The 16,974-nt window shown below is 35.7% G+C and overlaps 1 protein-coding gene across 1 annotated transcript in view; it reads left to right on the top strand.

Annotated features, from left to right (window-relative positions):
• Positions 1-12,378, top strand: part of ADAM18 (ADAM metallopeptidase domain 18) — a 59,815-nt gene extending 47,437 nt beyond the window's left edge. Inside the window, exons 17-20 of the mRNA XM_047770206.1 lie at positions 4,642-4,722; positions 8,683-8,797; positions 11,622-11,781; positions 12,336-12,378. Of these exons, the coding sequence (XP_047626162.1) occupies positions 4,642-4,722; positions 8,683-8,797; positions 11,622-11,781; positions 12,336-12,378 (399 nt within the window). The remainder of the gene's footprint in view (positions 1-4,641; positions 4,723-8,682; positions 8,798-11,621; positions 11,782-12,335) is intronic.
• Positions 12,379-16,974: the final 4,596 nt, after the last annotated feature.

Below are 16,974 nucleotides of genomic sequence, written 5' to 3'. Positions count from 1 at the left end.
TTAGTTTGCTTGCTTTGCTGCAGCAAACTACATGACGGAAAAACTCCAAAGGAAAAGCAATTACAGGCCAGAGAGGAACTGATGCTCCCAATCCCATAATCTGCAAGGAAATGAATTCTGCCAAAGACCACAGGAGCAAGGTTTGAAGAGGATTCTTCCAAGTCAGACCTTCGAATGAGATACCAGTCCTTGATGACATCTTGATTAGAGCCTTGTAAGAGTTTGTGAAACGGAGAATCCAGCCAAGGTGTGCCTGAGTTCCTCACACACAGAACCTCTGATCAAATAAATGTTGTTTAATGCCATTAATTCTGGGGGGTAATTTGTTAGGCAGCATTAGATAACTAATAGAGAGTATGGTACCTGGAAGTATGATGCAACTGTAACTAAATTCCACTAAATGTTAGAGTTACTGTAGAACCAGAAAGTGGGTGCAAGCTAGAAGAATTTTGAAGACCATGATAAACAAAGCTCAGATTCCCTGATCAGAGCTTTAGTAAAACTCAGAATTTGGAGACCTTGCTTTTCAGGGCTCAACGGGTAACGAGGTATATATTATTGAAAGCTAAAGGAAGGAGGGTCCTTTTTATTTCGTGGGTGAAAGCTTCGCATGCTTTCTTCTACAGTTTGTGGAAATCAGAAGGCATATCTAATAAACTTGGCGATCTGATCTGATTTCTTCTTGCGGCTTATAATAAAGTATGAAAGGATGGAAACAAATTGAGAGAAGAACTGTTAAACGAAAACTAACCATGACTTGATGACTTTGAACATGTCCAGCCTGTTCACACAGCAAAAGATGCTAGAATTAAGAAACGGACTCTAAGAACTCTCAGAAAACATGGTCTAGAGCTAATACTGAGTGAGGCTATGTAAACATTAGTTAAGAGTTCCAGTACATAAAATTTCACAAACATCCCTCTTAGAGATTAAGGGTGGGCCCCACATATTCTTTAAATAAAACGGAAAGCGAGCCCTCTAAAAGCTTTAGGACTTTTTCTTTCAGCCATCTCAACAGAAGCCCAAGGCAGAAAGCAGCTTATTACGAAGAGATGTATTCAAGAGATGTTGCAGAAATATGTCTTTTGCCTAATGGAATGAACTCTGATGAGATTCACAGGCGATCCATGCAATTTTTTTTTTTTTTTTTTAGAAGTATCAGCAGACTCACTGTCAGGAAGGATAACAGGGAAAAAGAATACAAAATGAAAAGAGGCTACTGGACTTCCCCAATTCTACTGTTGGAAAGCAGGCTAAGACAATTATTCAGCAGTAAACGCCTGCTATTTTTCATGAAAAAGGAAACAATGTTTGGAAGGGAAACAAGAGCTGAGAGGGCAGAACCATAAGCCAAGTGTTATTCACATGCTTCAAAATCCAACCAAGGAACTCCTAACATTTGCTCCACTGGATTTCAGAGTTGTTATGGCCCGATGATTCCTTTTTGTGTCCCAATTCTCTGCGCATTTGAGCAAGAAGGTCTGTACAAGTTCTCCTATGCCTGTCCTACCACTGTGTGTTGGTGGTGTCAGAAACAGATAACTGTGTACTTTCACAAATCCACAGATTGAGGAGCTGTAGTCAAGGAAGTATGGCAGGAGCCTAACCCATAGCTGGAGCTAATTTAGGTGAAGAGACAGCCTTTGAGTGGATATTTTAAACAGATGAGATATCTGGAGACCTGGTAGATGAATGTAATTTGCATGGTAAAGTATATGTAATATTTGTAAAGGATGGACTGTGATAATCTGCTTTTTTTTTTTTTTTGGCCATGCCTGTGGCATGTGGAAGTTCCCAGGCCAGAGTCCGAACCCATGCCACATCAGCAACCTGAACCACAGCAGTGACAATGCTAGGTTTTAACCCACTGTGCCACAAAAGAACTCCTGTGATAATCTGCTTTTAAAATGTACCCTGGAGTTCCCATTATTGGCTCAGCAGGTTAAGAACCCAACATAGTCTCTGTGAGGATGCAGGTTCAATCTCTGGCCTCACTCACTGGGTTAAGGATCTGGCATTGCTGCAAGCTGTGAAGCAGGTCACAGATGCGGCTCAGATCCATTGTTGCTGTGGCTGTGGTGCAGGCCTCAGCTGCAGGTCCTATTTGGCCCCTACCCTGGGAAATTCCATATGCTGCAGGTGCTGCCTTAAAATGATATAAAATAATAGAAGAGAAGAGAAGAGAAGAGAAGAGAAGAGAAGAGAAGAGAAGAGAAGAGAAGAGAAGAGAAGAGAAGAGAAGAGAAGAGAATATACCCTAATGACCTCTCCTTCTTTTATTCACTCGGTTGTGAAATATCCCACCCCACACTGTTGTGAGACTTGCTTTTCATGCATGGAGTATAGTGAAAGTGAGAGGATGTCACTTCCAACATCAGGCTATAAAAAATAGTATCTTTCATTGTGTTTGCTTGCAAGCTCTTTCTCTCCCTCTCATTCTTGCTTGGCTTGCTTTGATGAAACAAGCTGCCATGTTAGGGGGATGGTGAATATGATCTCCAGCAACAGCCCTGGTGGAAACAAGAATGTTAATCCCATAGTTTGCCAACAACCACATGGCAAATTTGAAAGCACATCTGCCTGAGTAAAGCCTTCCGGTAAAACTGCCTGACACTCTAAGAATCCCAAAATCAAGGGCCCATCTATGTCATGACCATAATTCTTGATTCATGAAGCTGAGATAATGTATGTGTATTTCACTTTCCTAACATAAATGCCTAAGAGTGCCACCTGTGGTTCACGTAAGTATATTTTTGGTTCTGTGAGAAACTGCTGTAATCTTTGCAAGAGTGGCTGAACGATTTCATTTTTCCACCAGCAATAGTTGAGTGATCTAGTTCCTCCACATCCTCAGTGGTGTTTGGTGTTATGGCTCATTTTTATTTTTGCCATGTTGGCATGTGTGCACTGATATGTGGGCTTTTGATGTGCATTCCTCTAATGGTTAATTATAGGAATATAATTTTTTTTCATGTGCTTTTTACCATCAGTATATTTTTTTCAACATTTTTTTCATGTGCTTTTTACCATCACTATATCCTCTGCATTGAAGGGTCTACTCATGTCTTTTGCCAATTTTCTATTTTTTTATTTTTCTATTCTATTCTAATAGGATTGATTACCCTTTTGAAAATTGTTGAGTTTTAACTGTTCTTATCTTCTTAAGTTTGAAAATATTTCCTTCTATAGCTTTTTGTTTTTGTCCCCTCCACAGACTTTAACAGAGCAAAAGCTTTTGATTTTCATGATGTCAGTTTATCAATTTTTCCTTTCATAAGTGTGCTTTTTTGTGTGTCGTTTAATAACCCTTTTCCTAATCCTAGGTCATGGAGATATTTTCCCAATTTTTTTTTCATAAAATGTATAATATGGTGTTTTACATTTAAGTCTGTTTCAGTTTAGGTTTATCTTATAATGTGTGAGGGTTTTTTGTATCTTTGCCAGAAATAGAGTATATTTTTGTGGGTCTTGTGTTGTCTAGATGGTTCAATTAATCTGCATGTCTATCCATCCACTAATATCATATCTCTTGGTTATTTTAGCAATATAGTAAGTTTTAATAACAAGCAGAGTGATTCTTCTCATTTTATATTTCTTTCAATAATATAGTTTTAGCTATTCTGGGCCTATACCTTTCCATATAAATTATAAAATAAACTTGTATAAGACAATAAAACTTTTCAGAAATTTAATAAGAATTATATTAAAACTGTAGTTTAATTTGTGAAGAACTAATATCTTTATATATATATATATATATATATATATATATATATATATATAAAGATATATATATATAACTTTCATTCTCTCTCTCTCTCTGTGTATATATATATATATGTGTCTCTTGAGATTCCATACACATTTTAGGATGAGATTTCCTATTTATGAAAAAAAAAGTTTCTTTGGACTTTTGACAGATTGAATTAAATTTATAGATGCTTTGGATAGTACTGATAACAATATTATGTCTTCTAGTCCATGAACACAGGTGAGCTTTCTATTTTTCTGTAAAATTATTTTTCAGTGCTTCTTTTTAGTTTTCAGTATATACTTTTTGGTTAAGTTTAGTTGTCTAATAAGTGAGGGAAAAAGTGACTGATTTACCACTAGATTACTCACTTTGACATAAGAAGGGTTTAGCGATGATACAGATTAAGTTATTTCTCTTGCTAGATTATTCTGATCAATATTATAACAGGATTCATAATAATTTATAATCCAAAATATTAACTTATATTTGAAACCCAAACCAAATTAATAAATTATATTCTAGTTTTTGAGAGGACAAATCATTAATATTAATTAACCAATTATTCTTAACAGAGCATTAACATAACATATAAAACTCCTCTGATAGAGATTCTCAATTCAATTTCTAATTGTAAGTATCAAAACCAAAATTATTTAACATTATTACATAAACTAGGTAAAGGTAAACACTCTAAGGGGTTTTTACTTAAATTTATTATTGTTTATATTTTTGTATTAGAGTTCCAGAATCCTTGTATCAGAATCAGAGTAATACATAATAAAAAATCTCATCTTGAGCATCTTTTATACGTATGTAACAAATAATTAATTCTTTCCTAGTATCAAATTTGTGAATAATTATAAAATATTATGTTTGTTTTATTTTAGTATTGTATAAACAAAACCTGCAAAAAAGTTCCTTTGATGGGATACAATTGTAATGCCACTACAAAATGCAGAGGAAATGGGGTAAGCTACTTTTCTTTTTGTAGTTCTAAGTTTCCTGTTATTTTTGTGAGTAATTCAAAGTAAAAATCTATCCTGTTTGGGGAGAATTGAAAATCTAGGTTGCTTTTAAACCGACCTTGCCTGGGAATAGCTAACTAATATAAATTAAATGAGCTGATTTTCAACTGATCCAAACACTATGAAGTGAATTGTATTTAATGTGTAAGGTGTATTGAATTTATTGTAAGCACTCATAACTTATGAATTAGTAATGTGCTATTATTGTGTAGTTTTGGGTTTGTTTTTTTTTTTTTCAGCCACATCCATGGTGCATGGAAGTTCCCAGGCCAGGGATGGAATCTCAGCCACAGCTGCAGACTATGCCACAGCTGCAGCAACGCCAGATCCTTAACCCTTTGTGCTCAGTCAGGGATCAAACCCTCACCGTTGCAGAGACATTGGATTCCTAATCTGCTGCACCAGAGAAGGAACTCCAGTAACATGTTTATATAAAAAACATTTATTATTCTCTCTTACAAGTAAATGCGTGTTATACTGTGAACACATTTATTCTCCCTCATACTCTTCATAATTAAAATTTATGGCTATATAATATTTTACAGAAAGCGTACTTAAAAAATATGTTGACGTGTTAGAGAGTTTGATGTTCTTCTGAAGAGGTTTCTAATAGAAAATATATCCTCATGCAAATATTATATTTCTGCCCAACTGCTTACCTATTTTAATCTGGTAATACAAATTTGTTATTATTTCTACATTTTATTTTTACTTCTTTAACTATATAATCTTGTTTTTCCATTTTCCTAAAAGAAAATTAGTGTATGATTGCAAGAATATTATGTGAATGATCCCCAATTCACCAAATCTATCAGTATTCAATTTTATAAGTTTTGATTGGCTTTAGAAGATATAAAATGCCATCATATTGTCTTTAATATTCTATGAAATGTAAACAAAAAGAATAGCTAGATCCAGTGTTAATAAAGCAATGTCAGCGCCATGGTTCGGGTCACTGCTATGACGCAGGTTGGATATGTCATTTGAGAACTTCTGTACACTGTGGGCATGGCCAAAAAAACAAAAGGATGGCTACATTTTCATGGTTTATTTTTATTTTCTCTAGTTACAATTGTTAGCCTGATCTTTGCTTTCCTTTGTTCAATTATCTGTTTTAAGCCTTCAGCCTTAATATTTTGTTAACAAAAATCTCACACTGGGGTTATAGATTGTAGGTCATTGATACATTTTATTTGGCTATAGTTAACATACAATATTACATTGATTTCACTTGTCCAACAGTGACTGGATGTTTTTATACATTCTGAAATGAATACCACAGTAAGACCAGGTTTATGGACATTGTATTTTACAGTAAAAGTTGTATCAAGCTAATTAACATACTATCACCTCATATAAGTATCATTTTTCTGTGCTGCGTGCACCTGAAATCTACTCTCTTAGCTTATTTCCAGGGCATAATACAATATTGTTAAATGTAGTCACCATATGTGTGCATTGGGTCTCTAGATTTAGTCATCATACATAACTGCAGCTTGTACTCTTTGACCAGCATCTCCCATTTTACCTACATCTTCATTCTCTTGTAACCCCTCTCTCTTCCTACGAGTTCAACTTTTTTTTTTAAGATTCCGCATAAAAGCGAGTTCATATAGTATTTATCTTTCTCTATGTGGCTTATTTTGTTTCACATACTATCTTGTACTCCATCCAGGTTGTTTCAAATGGCAGGATCTCCTTTTTCCTTATGTCTGAATTACCCTTATATACTTATAAAACATATTTGTAATTTATAAAAAAAAAATCATTCACCCTATCTCTATTTTCAAATTTGTTGTTTAAAACTTACATGTGCCTGAAATAGCTTATGTTTATCATTTTAGTTTTTAAGACTAAACATATAAATTATATTATTTCGTAAATTATTATATTATTTCTAATATGTCCATACCTAATGCATTTTTGTTTGTATTTGCCTAAATATTTATTGGTCTGTTTCCTAATTTTCATGCTCTAGTCAGTTATGATAACAGTCATCTTTCATCTTTCATTGTTGTTATTCTTTACATTATGCACTATTTATTTCTTGTATTTTTGTTTATACAGTTTCTTCTATATTTTGATGAATCATTTTTAAATTTCTTCCCTTACCCTGACTTGCCCAAATACAAAAGAAATTCTGTAGTATAACTTGGAGGTAGGAGGTGTTACTATTTAAAGTATGTAGTTTTTGTTTCATATTTTCTATTAGGAAGTCAAATTACACATCCAGTCTGAAAAAACAAGTCATTCTTCACTTAATAAAATTTAATAGTATTGTTTATTTGATTATTGCTTCTGCTCTAGCTGACCATCTTTTTCTATTATTAAGTTAGTCAAAAGGCAATGGTGGTAACCTCTGCTGTCTTATGTTGCTTAGATAATTATTAATTAATTCAGGAAGGGGGAACATTTTGGATTAGGCTTGAAATAATAAATAATGTTCTAATCCTAATTTCAAAACCTCATGTTAAAATATTTATCACCAGTGCACTAAATATAAAAAAATAGAGGTATTGATATGTAAAATAGAACATTTTATGGATTTCAAGATTATAATTCAAATTCATTTTATTGAAATCACTTTTGAGATGTAGAAAAGAAAGATTTAAAATTTTAATAAGCTTTAAATGCAAAGAATTTAGCAATATCAGTGTACATGGACAGGACACAGTATCTATAGCAGAATTATAGGAAATATCTATACCATTGTATATTATGTCTATTTTTTAAATATGCTAGTCCTATATTTATACTTTCAGGTAGAGGAATATGTTCATAACATAACATTAGTGATGTTAGTTTGGCAAAAACCTGGGAATTTGTATTTATGGATATATATAAGCATACATAGCATGGAAAATGCTTATCAGTGGACATTGGAACTTAGTGAGTGAAGACACTTAGTTTTGTGCATTTTAATTGTTTAAATTTTAGAAAATTCTACTTACGTCTTTTAAATGAAAATTAATACTAAGCTATTGAAATGTAAAAGCGTAAATAACACATAAATTGCACTGAATATAAATTGCTAGCAATTCAAGCTTATCATAAAGTTTTATCTTATTGTCCATTTTAAATATTTTTGGCATCAATTTGTTTTTTTTTTTTACTTTTGAAAATTGTTCACTTAAAAATGAAGTACAAGTGGTTGATCAATAGTGTTAAATTTTGGAAAAGGGGCTAGAATAAGCAATTAAAGGAGCCAAGCAATTGATGGTAAATTTATCACAATATTTTGTATATAAATTAAAGTCCATGAATGGGAAATGTGGAAGTGGTGATAGACAATGTTTCAAAAATAACTACATGAAATATTATTTGTGAAAAATTCTTAATTCACTTAATGATGCTCTCCTCTGTGAATACAATATCCATAATTTGTATTGTTCTCACTTATTAAAAAAAATGATTGAGGAAGACACAGTACTTATCAGAAAGAGTCGATATATGTAGGCCAGAAAAAAACTATCTTGTAGGGTAGTGATTTTTTTAAAATAAATATGGAGTTCCCAGGCTAGGGGTCTAATCGGAGCTGTAGCCGCCTGGCCTATGCCAGAGCCACAGCAACGTGGGATCCGAGCCGCGTCTGCAACCTACACCACAGCTCATGGCAACGCAGGATTGTTAACCTACTGAGCAAGGCCAGGGATAGAACCCGCAACCCCATGCTTCCTAGTTGGATTCGTTAACCACTGTGCCACGACGGAACTCCAGGGTAGTGATTTTATCATTGACTGTTATGTTGCCAAAATTTTCAATACTTTTTGTAACCTACTTCTCACATTATACCATCTCAATAAACTTAGAAAAATAGTAATTTTTGTTCTTTTGAATTTGTGTTTATATATAATATAGAGAGACTACCATGATTTATAGTGATTATATGTTTTTCTATTTCAGATATGTAATAATTTAGGTAACTGTCATTGCCTTCCTGGCTATAGGCCTCCAGATTGTGAACTACAAATTGGCTCACCAGGAGGAAGTATTGATGATGGAAATGATCATAAATCTGGTAAGTAATAATAAAACTTTTAAAACAAAATGAGGGTTTATGAAATAATTAAAGAAATATATTGCTGAGCCAAATCTTTCATGGTCTCATAAGTAATTAAAAGAAATTATCTTGAATAGTGGCTTTAATAGTGTTAAGTAATATTTGTAATAATTTTTCCTCACAGACACTGTTTCAGTAAACTTAGTTACTAAGATAGACTACAGTACTCTTAAATTAAGTTTCAATAAATGACATAACATGAATTCAAAACAAAATAGGAGTTCTTGCTGTGGTGCAGTGGGTTAAGAATCTGACTGCAATAGTTCAGGTCACTGAGGAGGTGTGGGTTCAATCCCTGGGCCAGTGAAGTAGGTTAAAGGATCCAGCATTGCTTAGCTATGGCATAGGGCTTGGATTCAATTCATGTGCCATGGGTGCAGCCATAAAAAAAAAAAAAATTTAAATATGAGCAAATGAACACGATGTAAATTATTTGCATTCCATGTTATTAAAAACTTCATAGGTTACTAAAAACAACTGTAGGATAAAGTTTTTTTTCTGAGTGAAATTTAGACAAAAACATGGTAAAATATGTGTACATATTTATTAGGACATAATAGTAAATTACATTTTGAGCGATGGAGTACATGTTTATGCTTTTTCTTGTTCTGTGAATGAAGGCAAGTGGCTATCATTGATTCAACATCCATTTTTGATAAAGGCCCTCAACAAAGTGATATAAAGGGAGTATACCTCAACATAATAAAGGCCATATATGGGAAACCCAAAGTTAACATCATACTCAATAATGCAAAGCTGAAAGCTTTTCCTCTAAGATCAGAAACAGATAAGGATGCCCACTTCAAATACTTTTATTCAAAATCATAATGGAAATCCTATTCACCCTAGTCAGAGCAATTAAAAAACAAACCAAAAAGACATTAAAAATCCAAATTGGAAAGAAAAAAGTAAAACTATCACTATTTGCAGATGACATAATTCTGTATGTAGAAAAAACCCAAAGACTTCACCAAAAAGTATTAAAACTAATGAGTGAACCCAGTAAAGTTGCAAGATACAAAATTAACATACACAAATCTGTTGAATTATTAGATACTAATAAACTATCTCAAAAAGAAACCAAGAAACTATCCCATTTATAATTGCATCAAAGAGAATAAAATGCCTAGGAATATATTTAACCAAAGAAGTGAAAGACCTATACTTTGAAAATGGTAAGACATTGATGAAAGAAATTAAAGAAAATACAAATATTTGGAAATGTATACCATGCTCATGGATTAGAATAATTAATATTGTTAAAATATTCAAAGTAGTTTTCAAATTCAATGCAATCTCTATCAAAATTCCAATGGCACCTTTCATAGAACTAGAATAAATAATTTGATAATGTATGGAACCACAAAAGACTCAAAATAGCCAAAGCAACCTAGAGGAAGATGAAAAAAACTTCAAGTATCAAACTTCCTGATCTCAAAGTATATTACAAATCTGTAATAATCAAAACAGTACAGTACTTGCACAAAACAGACACACAGATCAATGGAACAGAATAGCCCAGAAATAAACCCACACTTATATGGTAAATTAATCTATGAGAAAGAAGGCAAGAATATACAATGAGGAAAGGCGAATCTTTTCAATAAGTGATCTTAGGAAAACTGGATTGCTACATGCAAATTAATGACACTGGACCACTTTCTTACACCATATACACAATATGTGTTCAGTTTAGAAAATTCTTTGAGGTATATAATTTCTGTTAGTATTTTATACTTCAATAAAAATATACCAAGTAAATAATAATGGAAGGGATCAATACACTTGTAATCTTTGGAGACGAATGATGATTAGAAAATGCCCTGAGGATACTTTAGGGATTCTAACAGGATATGTTTTTCCTGGATGATTTTCCTGATTCTTTGCTAATATATTTATTTATTGTGTACTTTTCTGAATTGTGTAATACTTCAGTTTTTTAAGTGTAAGAAATATTGAAAGAACATAAGATGTTGAATGTCGATGTGAGGGGAAAAATACACACAACATATTGCATATAGGTAGATACAGAGACAAGTATAGGTATAGAGGTGGATTTTATTCATATATATGAAATATAAATCCTAGATGGAGGAATAGGAGTCATTTTCCAAGGAGGGAAACTGCGTGACTTGGTGTAGGGGAAAGAATGGGGAGTTTTCCCAGTATGTTTCTAAATAGTTAAGCTCTATTAATGTATCACCTTTTAAAAATATTGATGCCATAAATAAGCTGAATGTGGTAAGCAGAACTCAAAACATGTAGACAGTATCATAACAGTTAAATATATAAAAAAAGATGAGTAGTAAATCTATGAAAAATGTACCATTGTAGTTTTGGGTATGGGTTTAAATGTCCTTCTATTTTCTCCTATAAGAATTTGCAAGATATTAAAGTTTCAGTTATACATATGGCTGGGTTTTTTTGTTCTTCTTTGTTTTGTTTTGCTTTGCTTTGCTTTTTAGGGCATAGGGAAGTTCCCAGACTAGGGGTTGAATCAGAGCTGCAGCTGCTATACAACACAGCCACCGCAATGCAGGATCTGAGCCTGGTCTGCGACCTTCACCACAGTTCATGACAATGCCAGATCCTTTAATCCACTGAGCGGGCCAAGGAATTGAACCCATGTCCTCAGAGATACTATTCAGGTTCTTTTCCACAGAGCCACAACGGGAACTCTATGTATATGGTTTTATATGTAGATATGTGATTAAAGTGAAATAAATATAAATTTATTCAAATATTCAGTGACTATCCATTGCTTTCTATGTTTCATTTCTAGCTATAGTTTTTATTAAAAAAGCCTACAATACACATCAGGGCAACTGGCTTATTCTGAGTTTCTACATTTCTCTGCCCTTTTTCATAATTTTCATCTTTATGATCATGAAGCGAAATGAAATGAGAAGATCATGCAACAAAGAGAATGCAGAATATGAGGGGTAAATATGCTTATACAAATAATTGTCTTAAATTGTGCCGGTCATTAATCAGTGTCCTAAATTCTCTTGCCTTTCAGTGTGTGAACTCCATAGTGATTGGGAAAAAATTCTGTTTAGCTTTTCATCTTAGTCTTTCTAAACCATGGATTCTTCTAAGAGCTACAAGTTTACAAAACTAAACAAATAAATGGATTTCAATTGTTTTCACTAAGTTCATGGCTGTAATTATTTTGCCTCATATTTAAATGATAAATCAACATTAAAGTAGTAAAACACAGGCATATATATTTATACACATAAATACATATTCATATATACACACATTTAATGTTTAGCTTTTTATTTGGACTAGTTGTCTAAGAAACGAACGTATCTATAATCAAAGTTTCAATTAATATATAATAATTGATTTTTAAAAATTTTTTTAGTGTCTATTCTTTTGTGTGTTTTGACCTGAGACTTAAAATAGAAATCTGGTGGTAGATATGGTTAAAGTAGGAAACCTTCTGCTACTAAACATATTGTGAATTCCCATTTTCTTTTTCCTTCATCAGTCATTCAGTCATGGTACCAGAAAGCTATAACGTGGATTACTAATATCAACAAGAACTTCGCCAGCAAGTGGCTTACATGCAGAGAAGACAGTGCTTTTTGTAACATAAGATTACCCTTGTATACGTTTAGAATGTCAAATTTTTGGAAATAAAGCGCACTTTGGCAGCAGGAGGCAGGCACTCCTGGGTGCCTCCTGCATTCATCTGGCCGCTAGGGGACGCCTGTGACTTCCAGGTCCAGTGACAGGTCCCCCACCAGCCCCGCTCCTCCCATACCCTCCCCTTCCAGATCTGGAGCCCCGGGCCCCTACGGGACAGTTGATCGGGGTTTCCAGCAACCATCTCTGTGGAGAGGCAGGCGGATCACGCAATGCTGTCTGTATTGCTGCTCCTTTCAGGGCTGGGCCTGCTAACATCCGTCGGCCATCGTAAGTGAGGACCCCTCGGCGTGGGCGGGGCGGCGTGGCCCTCCTGGCTCCAGAAGCCCAGGCCCAGCTTTGCGGGGAGCCCATGGTGGGGTCACAGTCCGCCCGGTTTCAGGGTCCTGCTGGGCCTGCTGGCCGGGGGCGCCCAGAGCACGCCGGGGACGGTCGTCCCTCCCTCCCTGCCTCTGCCCCGCAGGAGGGGGCGCCCGCCTTCCAGCCGGTGGGGGAAGGAGCCCTGAAGGAGTCCTGGGACAGCCCTTCTTCACCTACTCAGGGCCGAGGTCTAGCATCAGCTCTGAGGATGTCTGGACGGTGGTTCGGTAATAACACTCCCACTTCCGGAGGAGCCTCTTCCTCTGGAATCTTGCATGGAAAGATTTTATGGCGTGTGTGTATGTCTGTCTGTGTGTCCGCGTCTGTGTGCGCGCGTGTGCACACCCGGTCAGGGGCTTGGAAGGTCCCAGAGACAGGTAAGAGAAGAGGAAGAAGGCTACCATGTCTGGGGAATGCTCACGCACCTGTTTTCCTTACTGCAGACTGGAACTATCACTTGTGCAAATTACAGTGCACAGAATATTGCGATGAACACCAAGGACAGCGGGGCTTCACGAACTCCTGTAGTTAAGAAATCATTCTTTTGAAGTTTCCCTCGTGGCTCAACATAGGCGAATCTGACTAGTTTCCGTTAGACCACAGATTCCATCTCTGAGCTCCCTCAATGGGTTGAGCACGTAAGGCTCCACGTTGCCCATGAGCTGTGATGTAAGTTGCTGATGCGGCTTGATCTGGCATTGCGTATGGCAGAGGCTACAGCTCTGATTTGACCCCTAGCTTGGGAACCTCCATATGCCGCTGGTGAGGCCCTGAAAAGACAAAAACAACAAAAAAAAGAAATCATTCTTTTGATTTTATGGGCATTTTATTCCTTCTGGACTACATGGCCCAAATCAATTCATACAGACACATTTGTAAAATTATTTCGGTGTTTTTATTTTTTAAAGAGTCATTTTGTCTGGATGAGAGCAAATCTTTTAATATGTAATTTCCCCCTTATTTCCCAAGTAACACAAAAAAATCGTGTGGGAGTTCCCTTCCTGGATCAGTGGTTAACTAACCCAACTAGGAACCATGAGGTTGTGGGTTCGATTCCTGGCCTCTCTCAGTGGGCTAAGGATCTGGGTTAACAGCTGCGATTCAACCCCCACCCTAGGAATCTCCATATGCCACAGGTGTGGCCCTGAAAAGACAAAAAAAAAAAAAAGACAAAAAAAAATCGTGTGTATACACATACATAACTATGTGTATATATATATATATATATATATACAATTACAGACTCAGAAAAAAAAACTGACCAAGCTTCTACTGGACCTCTTATCTACAAAAAAATGTGTAATTTCAATGTTTATTCTTATATGAATGAGATCATACTAATATGTTCAATTCCTGTGGCAACTATGTTCTGTAAAGTCCCACACACAGAATTAACTAATGCTTAAAGGAGGGAAAAAAATATATATATATACACATATATACATATACATACATATTATATAGTTACAATCATTTTTAAATTTTATTTTTTATTAAAGTGTATTTGATTTACAGTGTTCCTTCAATTTCTGCTGTACAGTAAATCAGACCCACAATCTGCCGTTTATATATTATGGCCATGCTTGCAGCACATGGGCCAGGTATTGAATCCATGTGACCTACACCCCAGCTGGATCTTTAGCCCACTGTGCCCAGCCAGGGATCAAACCCACACCTCAGCAGTGGCCAAAGCCACTGCAGTCGTATTCTCAACCCACTGAGCCACGAACACTCCATCTAATAAATAATCTGAAATCCTAAAGCAACCCATCCCTCTTATAAACAAGTGGAAAGGGACTTACCTGGGGCCATAGCTGAGATCCAAAAACTGTCCACTTAGCCTCAGAACCCCAGCTTCTTCCATAATGGTGCACTGCTCTTTCCTTAAACTGAATGTTTTTCCACCTTGGTCTATATGACCACTCAAATGATCCAGGTGCAAATATTGCTTTGGGGGTTAACGATAAATCTGAGCAAATAGGCAGATTGGCAAATGAGGAATAATTGAATAACAGTGACTATCTTGTAACATGATTTTAAAATAAATATAAAATCAATAAGGGTTAAGAGATAATATATGTGCCACCTAATTTTTTGCAGATTATATGCTTGTGTAGGTTGAAAACCTGAAACATTTTACATACACGTTCTCAGAATTAATTAGCAAGTTTAACAGAAGATAACCGGGCATTGAAAAATGGAGTAGAATGAGTAATCATGGTGAAAAAGCTGAAATATGTTAAGGGAGGTGATGCTTTCAAGCCTTCATCCCTAACTAGCTCTGTGCCAAAATAAACCCACGTTCTTTCATTTCCTAAACTGTAAGTTGGGAATACTAGAACCTTACGTACCTAGCTCATAAGTATATTGTGAGACTTTGAGGTAATGTAAGAGTTCATAATTCAAACAACATCTTTTTTTTTTTTTACATTTTGTTTTGACTAGTAAGGTACAGATATATTTCGTTGTTGAAACAGATTGCTGCCTGAAATAATGGAATATGGTGATACCATCCCATAATATCCAGTATGTGGGAGCCAAATCATACATTTTTATCCTCAAACAATAGGGTAAGGAGGGGAAAGACACTAAAAGAAAAATCTGTTTTCTTTTTAGTGCTACACTTGCAGCATATGGAAGTTCTCAGGCTAGGGGTCGCATCGGAACCGCAGCTGCTGGCCTATACCACAGCTATAGTAGCACTGGATCCAAGCCATATCTGCGACCTGTGTTGCAGCTTGCTGACAACACTGGGTCCTTAACCCACCGAGCAAGGCCAGGGATCAAACCCACATCCTCATAGATACTAACTGGTTTCTTAACCCATTCAGCCACAACAGGAATTCCTAAAAGAAATATTTTATTGGTTTGCTTCCTAAAGATTTTGTGGCAAATATAAATATCAAAGCCATCATGGAAGAGTACCCTGGTGGTGCAGAAGGTCAAGGATCTGGTGTTCTCACTGCAGTGGCTCGGGTTGCTGCGGTGGCATGGTTTTGATCCCCAGCCAGAGAATTTTCATGTGAGAAGGGTGCAGGCAAAATAAATAAATAAATAAAAATAAAGCCATCATGGAGTTCAACACACAAAGGCAATCAGTGCAGTACACCATATTAACAGAATGAAGGGTGAGAACCACATGATGCAAAAAAAAGCACTTGACAAATTACAAGTCATTTTTATGACACAATTATGTCAACTTATTTCCAAAATATAATTTTCCTGATTGAAAGGATTAATTGCTGATGTACTATTGCAACACAAAAGAATCACAGAGCTACTAACAAAAAGGGATAGATCCTTGAAAAAGTGTACCAGTCACTGAGTCACACCCATAAAATGTGGTCCAGCTAGGGGGCGAACTCGAGCTGCAGCTACTGGCCTACACCACAGCCACAGCAACGACAGACCCAAGCCACCTCTGTGACCTACACCACAGCTTGTGGGCAACTCCAGATCCTTAACCCACTGAGCGAGGCCAGGGATTGAACCGGCATCCTCATGGATACTAGTCAGGTTCTTAACTCAGTAAGCCACAAAGGGAGCTCCCTGTCTTTTATTTCTTAAGGTGAAATTCACATAAAGTTTATCATTTGTAGGTAAACAATTCTGTGGCATTTAGATCTTCACTGTGTTGTGCAATCACTACTTCCATCTGGTTCCAGAACATTTCCATCACTCCAAAACCAGACCCTGCACCCACGAAACAGTCTCATCCCATTTTGTCATCCCACCAGCACCTGGCAACCACTGATCTGCCTTCCATTTCTATAAATAAAATTATTCGAATTAATAAAAATAAAATTAAAAATACTTATGTCTGATTTCTTCCACTTGGCATAATGTTTTAGAGGTTCACCCACTTCATAGCATGTGTCAGATTTTCATTTATTTTATGACTAGTTAATAGTCCACTTCTACCGCATGTATATGCCATAATTTGTTTATCCATTGCCCATCAGTGGTTATTTGAACTGCTTCCACTTTTTGGCTACTGTGAGTAGTGCTGCTCTGAACATGTGTATACATGTATATGTTTAAATACCAAAGGGTGGAATTACTGTGTTGTGTGTTTTAACTTTTTAACTTTTTTTTTCTTTTCCAGCTGCTCCCATGGCATG

Source organism: Phacochoerus africanus, chromosome 3 (genome assembly GCF_016906955.1).
Source record: "Phacochoerus africanus isolate WHEZ1 chromosome 3, ROS_Pafr_v1, whole genome shotgun sequence".
In the NCBI taxonomy this organism is placed as follows: Eukaryota; Metazoa; Chordata; class Mammalia; order Artiodactyla; family Suidae; genus Phacochoerus; species Phacochoerus africanus.
The sequence above is the reverse complement of the archived record's forward strand: the minus strand, read 5'-3'. Positions and strand labels throughout refer to the sequence as shown.